General features: G+C 42.3%; 1 protein-coding gene across 1 annotated transcript in view; it reads left to right on the top strand.

The window, feature by feature from the left end:
- The first annotated feature begins 675 nt into the window (after positions 1-675).
- Positions 676-7,606, top strand: part of msraa (methionine sulfoxide reductase Aa) — a 26,719-nt gene continuing 19,788 nt past the window's right edge. Inside the window, exon 1 of the mRNA XM_053337437.1 lies at positions 676-848. Within this exon, the coding sequence (XP_053193412.1) occupies positions 710-848 (139 nt within the window). The 5' untranslated portion in view covers positions 676-709. The remainder of the gene's footprint in view (positions 849-7,606) is intronic.

The following is a 7,606-nucleotide window of genomic DNA, read 5'->3' as shown; positions in this document are numbered from 1 at the left end:
TTATTATTATATTATTATTATTATTATTATTATTATAATGTCTTATAAAGTGTCAAACAATCATTTAACAGTAAGAACTTGAAAATAAAAACAATATAATTAAAAAAAACCCAAAACCCAATAATAGTAAAAATAAAAAAGTACAGCAAAGTAGAAAAAGAGAAAAAACATAAAAATAGACTAAAATTGAGCTTAAAATATGAGTTTGCAGCATAAAATAATGATGTTCTTACATTGTGATTTTAATACTTTTATTATTATGAATACCTCTTATATATCAATATTACACCATGTTTTCATTAATCTGCCACATTTACACAATGTGTCAAACAACCATTTAACAGTAAGAATCAGAACATAAAAACAATATAATAATAAAATAAAATGAAATAGTGTATTATAATAGTAATAATAATAATAGTAAAAATAAAAAAGTACAGCAAAGTAGAAAGAGAGAAAAATAAAATAAAAAATAGAGCATAAAATATGAGTTTGCAGCATAAAATAATGAGTTTTTAGATGATACTTTTAATTATGATGAATAGCTCTTATATATATGATGTTTAGAGCGTGCATGCTGCAGTGTTTATGGCCGCTGTGCTGTAACATGTGGGCGGCTCCACAGTTAGGTAACACCGGTGTTATATATCCAGATACCCAGGGTTAACTCTCAGAGTGAGCAGCAGCAGCAGCAGCAGCAGGAGGATCAATGGTTCATTCCTCTCTCAGGCTCCGGTTAGTTTGGCGTCATTTTATTAACAGTCGAATGGGAGAGATGTCCTCCAAAGCGCAGATGCCAACCCCAGAAACAGCGCTTCCTGGCCGGACTGACAGCCTCAAAGTGTCCGGTGAGTCTGCACCTCCATGAGCTTCTGCAGAGAAGAGTCATATAACCAAAACAAAGCAGCAGCAAACCCTAAAACTCAACTCTTACTCGCTTTTTATGTGTTTTAGTGACACATGGTTAACATTCAGTCGTTCCTGCTTTATAGTATAGTTATAAAATGTGTTTTAAAGCTTTTATTTAGTTGGAATTCGCTTTAATTGTAGCCGTTAGCTTCTTCTGCTGCTTCTGCGCATGCGCTGTGTTCTGTTTATAAAACGGTGTTGTAATCTGCGCATGCGCCAGTCAGTGTGTTTACCACATGTGCAGCTATGAGCTAGTTTGTGGTAAGATAGACATTAAACTGCTCAATACTTTACTATGAAATGTATGCACATACTCTGATCATACTCTACCTCACACACACACACACACACACACACACACACACACACACACACACACACACACAGCAGAATAACAGAAGATATTCCTTTATTAGTCCCACAAGGGGGGAAATTTGCATTATTACAGCAGCAAGTGGACAGTAGAATAAAATATAAGAGCAGCAATAAGGATAATAAAGATAATAATAAAGAATAATAAATAAGTACAAAAACAATAAGAACAATAATAGTGAAAATATGTAATAAAGATAATTGTGACATTATTTCTAAGAGTAATATTGGTATTGAGGTGATATTCTTATTGCACAGGTTAAAGTGAGATCAATATATATGTATATTGCACACAATTTAAATTATTAGTATTGTCGGTATTGCAGATGTGTGTGTGTGTGTGTGTGTGTGTGTGTGTGTGTGTGTGTGTGTGTTTACATGTTTTGTCTTTTTAGACTTTAGAGCAGGGTGTCAAACATGAGGCCTGTGGGCCAGAACCGGGCCGGCAAAGGGTCCGATCCGGCCCACTTTCCATCCTGTTTTCTTTTCCTTCTTTCCTTCCTTCCTTCCTTCCTTCCTTTCTTATTTCCATCCTGTGAGTGCTCGACCTGAGGAATCTGAGTCTGACTGACTCCCAGACAGATGATTGGACTCAGAGACTTTTTTGGGGGGTGGGGGAGGTGGGGGGTTGAAGGGTGGTGTGAGGGGGGGTGAGGGGGGCAATCACTGGTTTAAACAGACAGACAGCAGCACTCAGTTGGCAGTCAGGGGCATTTGGCTCCAACCTGCCCCCTCTTCACTACAAGTGAGGGTGCTGAGTTCTGGCACATGATGAATAGATCTGAACTGGCACCGGACAAAAGAGCCGAGTCACACACACACACACACACACACACACACACACACACACACACATACACACACACACACACACACACTGCCCTGTGTTTTTGTGCTGTAGATGTTGAAGATATGAACTCAGTGACAGTTTGGAAGAAGTCTTTTAGATATAGTTTAGATTCATTTGCCCAAAAGTGTGTTTAACTTCCTGTCGCCCTCCCTCCCTTCTTCTCTCTTTATTTCCTTCCTTCTCTCTTTCCTCCCTCCCTCCCTCCCTCCCTCCTTTCCTTTCCATCCTTCTTGCCTTCCCCTTCATTCCTCCCTCCCTCCTACCTTCCTTCCTTCTTTCCTCTGTCCTTCTTTCCTTCCTTCCTCTTTTCCTTTCTCCCTCCCACCCTCCTTCTTTCCTCCCTCCCTCCCTCCCTCCTACCTTCCTACCTTTCCTTCCTCCTTTCCTTTCCTTCCTTCCTTCCTTTTTCCTCCCTTCCATCCTCCCTTCCTCCCTTCCTTCCTTGACTCGAGGACAACAGGAGGGTTAAACATGTTTTTAAGCAGGCGTGATTGGGAGGATCGGACCTCCGATTTGAGAATGTGGGAGTGGAAGAGGTGAGGGAGGATGAAGAGGAAGAGGGGGGGGGTCTGCAGCGAAAAGGACGATCGAGATGGATGGATGGATGGATGGATGGATGGGTGGGTTCAGACAAGCTGGAGCATCGCCAAACCTACTCGGGAACGCTGCCACGACCGAGAGAGAGATGAAGAAAGGAGCGAGGCGAAGGGGCGCAGGGAGGAAAAAGGAAAAAGGGAAAAATGGAAAGCCTGCAGTGAGTGGTGGAGGAGACTTGGCAAGGCTTCCTCTCCTTTGTCTGTCTGGCTCGGGGGGCTGCAGCGCCAGAGGAAATCAAGAAATGTCCAGGCATGGTTAGTGGTGGTGGTGGAGGAAGAGGAGGAGGAGGAGGAGGTGGTGCTGCTGGACCGGAGGGGGGGACGGGCTCTGCTTTCAGCTCAGAAAAGACAAGAAGAAGAAGAAGAAGAAGAGGAGAAGGAGGGAAAAGTAGTTTTGTTGTAACGAGCCGAGAAACTGCTGCTGGATGCCGAAAAGCAAACTAACGATATGGTGGCGGGCGTCTGGGACAAAGAAGAGCAGGACGACCGCGGCTAGACGTGTGTGATTCTAACGGTAGTAAAGTGGTACGATGTGTTCCTGGAGAGAAGAAGAATGTCTCTGACCTGACGGGACAAAGACGGATATCTGACTTATAGAGGAAGGCCTGAGACTCTGCGCCAAGCCAGAGGTTTGTGACTGAATGTTAAATAGTTGATTGTTAATAATGTTTGGGGAAGTAGTTTGATGTTGATAGAAGTGAGAAGTGTTGAAGTACAGAGAGGAAGTTTGTGTTTCATTCATCTGAAGACTTGGTGTTGGACGTGAAGAAGGCCGAACGAGGCCAGACACTCAACAAAAGTATCAGTTTCTATATTTTTTTAACCTTCCTGTCGTCCTCCCGGGTGAAATTGACCCCGTCTGTTTTGACTGTTCCTTCTTCCTACCTTCCTACCTTCCTTCTTCCTCCCTTCTTTCCTTCCTTCTTCCTCCCTTCTTGCTCCCTTCCTTCTTTCCTCCCTCCCTTCCTTCCTTCCTTCCTTCCTTCGAATGATCGAATCCCACTGTCTTCCTCAGCCTTGTTCTCACTGAATCATAAATATTTGAACTCACATTAAAGTTGACTAAAAGTTGAGATTGAAAGTTCATGCTTGATGTTGATGTTGGACACTGCAGTTGAACATTGGGTCAGTTTAGTAGCTGTTCTGTTCTTTCAGTCATTGATTAAAGGATCTTAGCTGATACTGTAAGTCTGAATTATCTAAATAAACTTAAATTCTAACATAACTTAAATGTGATTTCTGAATCGCTTTCTACTTTAAACTTTGTCACAAGTTTTTTTCAGAAGTAGCGTTGCATCTTGGGTAATGTGAGTGTGAGTAGCAGCGTTGCATCTTGGGTAATGTTAGTGTGAGTAGTCAGCTCTTGATGCATACTCTGCATATCTGGAGAATCTAGTAAACCATCCAGGAACTTCTCACATACTCTAAATCACTACACAGTTAAACACACTACATACTTCACATGACGTCAGAGTTAGTACGAGTAGTAGGAAAGGATGAGGTTTACAACAGAGTCAGTGTGGTGTTGGTGTGAGTCGGTTTTATTGCAGCTTGTTGTTGAGGAACGAGTGATTGTGAGACAGGAAATGTCTTCAGACTGACTGGATGCAGAAGTTTAAGCTTCTCTTTAACTGAAAAGATATAAACAGGACATGCAACATAAAGCATTAATGCATAGTTACTTCTTATATCATGAAGAGAACAATAATAAAAACTTCATTGTGGCTTTAATCAGCTCGTCAGGTCTGATGTCAGTTACTCTCTTATTAGCAAGTATCAGCTGGTGCAAGATTCAAAGTTTAATACTCTGACTCTTCAAACTCAGTGAAGCAGCTGAACATATAAAGATACCAAATAAAAACTGAATTATTATTATTTGAAGACTTTACTTTGAAGTTTGTGTTTCTTGAAAATGAACGTAAGGGTTAGGGCAGGGGTGTCAAACATGCGGCCCGTGGGCTAGAACCGGCCCACCAAGGGGTGCAGTCTGGCCCACTTTCCTTCCTGTGTTCTTTCCTTCCTTCCATCTTTCCTTCCGTCCTTCCTTCCTTCCTTCCTTCCGTCTGTCTTTTCTACCTTTCTTCCCTCCTTCCTTTTGCCTGTCTTTCCTTCCTTCCCTTCTTATTTCCTTCCTTCCTTCCTTCCTTCCTTCCTTCCTTCCTTCCCTCCATCTTTTTAATGATCCGGCCCACATGAGATCAAATTGTTCTGTATGTGGCCCTTGAATGAGAATGAGTTTGACTCCTCTGGGTTAGGGTTAGGAAAGACTTAGCTTGTCCTCTTTTTAAACAGCAGCAGACAGAAGCAGAAAGAGTCCAGATCAAAGCACTGCTGCTGCTCTTATGGATCATCACCTTCATTTTTAATCCTAATTATTTATTTATTCTCACTTTTAACTTGGAAACATTGCTGAGTTCAAAGTGAGTGAAGAAGCAGACTCAGGTTAATAATGGAGTAATAACAGGAATCATCTTCTCTCTATCAACCACATTATATACCCAAACATATGTAGACATATATTATTATACACTTTTTGTTTGGGGCAGTTTCTTCTGGTTTGTAGAAGTTTATTTTTTATCAAAGTACATCAGCATCCAGTGTTTTTATCTTTTTATCTTTATACTGGGAGATGTGCAACATGTGAGTTGTGCAATATACTCAGTGCATGCAATGTGTGGTTTGTGCAATTATGTGGATGTGCTATTTGTTGCTTTTGGTTAGCTTTTGTGTTGGAGGTCATTTATATATGTATCAGCTTGAGTCCAAGACAAATTTCCCCGATGGGACAGTAAAGTATATTGTATCTAGCGCTGGGCAAAAACCATTATTTTTTCGATTATCAATTATTTTCCCATTATTTGAATACTATAGCAATTTACACATGATGAATATCAAAAAACATTTCAGTATTTATTTAACATTTCTTTAACACATTGCTCCCTAAATCTCTCCAGCTAAGTGAGACAAACTGATGTTGAACTTCCTGTTTGAAGCATTTCCTTTATTTTACCTGCTTTGCAACAGTCATTGTGTGTTTTTGGGGCTCTGAGCATTTCCACAACTTGGGTGACCTACACTTAACCATGTACCTGAACGCGTCATTGTATAGACACTTGCTGTTGATCTTCTAAACATGCTGCTAACGCTACGCTTTCTGTCTAGACAGGCTCAGAGAGTCCATGCTTGATTCAAAGCTCTGTTTTGTCTACTTTTCTCTCGTTAGAGCACCTTTCTCTGACTCGAGCTGTTTGCTGCTACACTTTTTGGTTTTGGCCGACGTGCCGTAATGGTATCGTATCAGTTATATCAGATAATATCTTATGTTTCCTTTGTGACAGTTTGGGGAAATCTCTTTTCCTGGTTTAAACTGATAATGCCTCCAAACACAAAGTCAGGTCCATGAAGGAATAGTTTCTGAAGTTTGGATGAACTGCAGCGCTGATCTCTACCTTGCCTTGACCTCACTTGACCTCACTAATGCTGATGAATGGCTGAATAGACCTGCTGCCAGGTCCCAACATCTATTGACAAGCCTGAAACTAGCAGAGTGGATGTTGTTGTAGCAGCCAGATTAATGCTAGTGGCTGAATGAGGAGATGTTTAACAGTCACATGGCTCTAACGTCCAGGTTTCTACTCTCAGCGTTGTAGTTTATCAGATTCACAGATCAGGTGACTCCAGGTGAAGCCGCTGTTGTTGTAAACATGGTCTCATACATGTTTAATGAGCTTGCAGCTTTATCAGGTTCATGCTGACGCTCATCCATCCAGCCACACATCCTGCTTTGGCTCGGCCGTTGCCGTGACAACGCAGAGGATGCAGGATTCCAGCGAATGAATGACAGGTGCGATAACCTGGATGACAGGTGTGTTTAACCTTCCTGTCGTCCTCCCGGGTCAAATTGCCCCCGTCTGTTTTGACTGTTCCTTCTTTCCTCCCTTGCTTCCTTCCGTCTGTCCTTCCTCACTCCTTCTGTCTTTCCTCCCTTCCTTCTTTCCTTCCTCCAACCCCCTTCCTTCCTTCTGTCCTTCATTCCTTCTACCCTCCTTCTTTCTTCTCTCCCTCCTTGTCTCTTTCTTTCCTCCCCATTACCGTCCTTCTTTCCTCTGTCCTTATTTCCTTCCTTCCTCCGTTCCTCTTTGCCTTTCTCTCCCTCCTTCCTTCCTTCTTTCCCCCCCACCTTCCTTCCTCCCAACTTTCCTTCCTCCTTTCCTTCCTTCCTCCTTTTCTTCCTCCCTCCCTACTTACTCTTTTCCTTCCTTCCTTCCTCCCTTCTTCCCTCCCTCCTTTCCTTCCTCCCTCCTTCCTTACTTCATTCTTTCCTTCCTTCCTCCCTCCTTCCTTTCTTCCTTCCCTCCCTCCCTCCCTCCTCCCTTCCTTCCTTCCTCCCTCCCTCTCTCCTCCCTCCCTCCCTCCTTCCTCCTTTCCTTCCTTGACCTGAGGACAACAGGAGGGTTAAAAGCCTGCATGTATATATAAATGTTGCAATAATCTATCACCAATTTCTACCGCCATGCATTGAATATAACTTTATGCTCAATCCTTTGTGCTAAATGCTAAATGTCTCACAGTATATATGAGTGTTAAAAAGCCATTACTTTACAATATAACGTATAAATGCATTGAGCAATTTTACAGAATCAATGGATGAAAGGGTCGAATCAGTCTGCCATCTTTTTAGTGCTTTAAGTACTATTTCCTGCTGCTTCCTCCTCCTCCTCCTCCTCCTCCTCTCCCTCCACCACACACAGCCTCACTACTAATGGCCATGAGTTATCGACCTTCAGGGAACGAACACACACACACACACACACACACACACACACACCCTGTAGTGCTCTTATTAACCTCTTACCGCCACTCTAACTACACACATAGC

The sequence above is a fragment of the Scomber japonicus genome, chromosome 17 (assembly GCF_027409825.1).
Source record: "Scomber japonicus isolate fScoJap1 chromosome 17, fScoJap1.pri, whole genome shotgun sequence".
In the NCBI taxonomy this organism is placed as follows: domain Eukaryota; kingdom Metazoa; phylum Chordata; class Actinopteri; order Scombriformes; family Scombridae; genus Scomber; species Scomber japonicus.
Note: the sequence above shows the minus strand (reverse complement) of the source record. Positions and strands in the feature narration are given on the sequence as shown.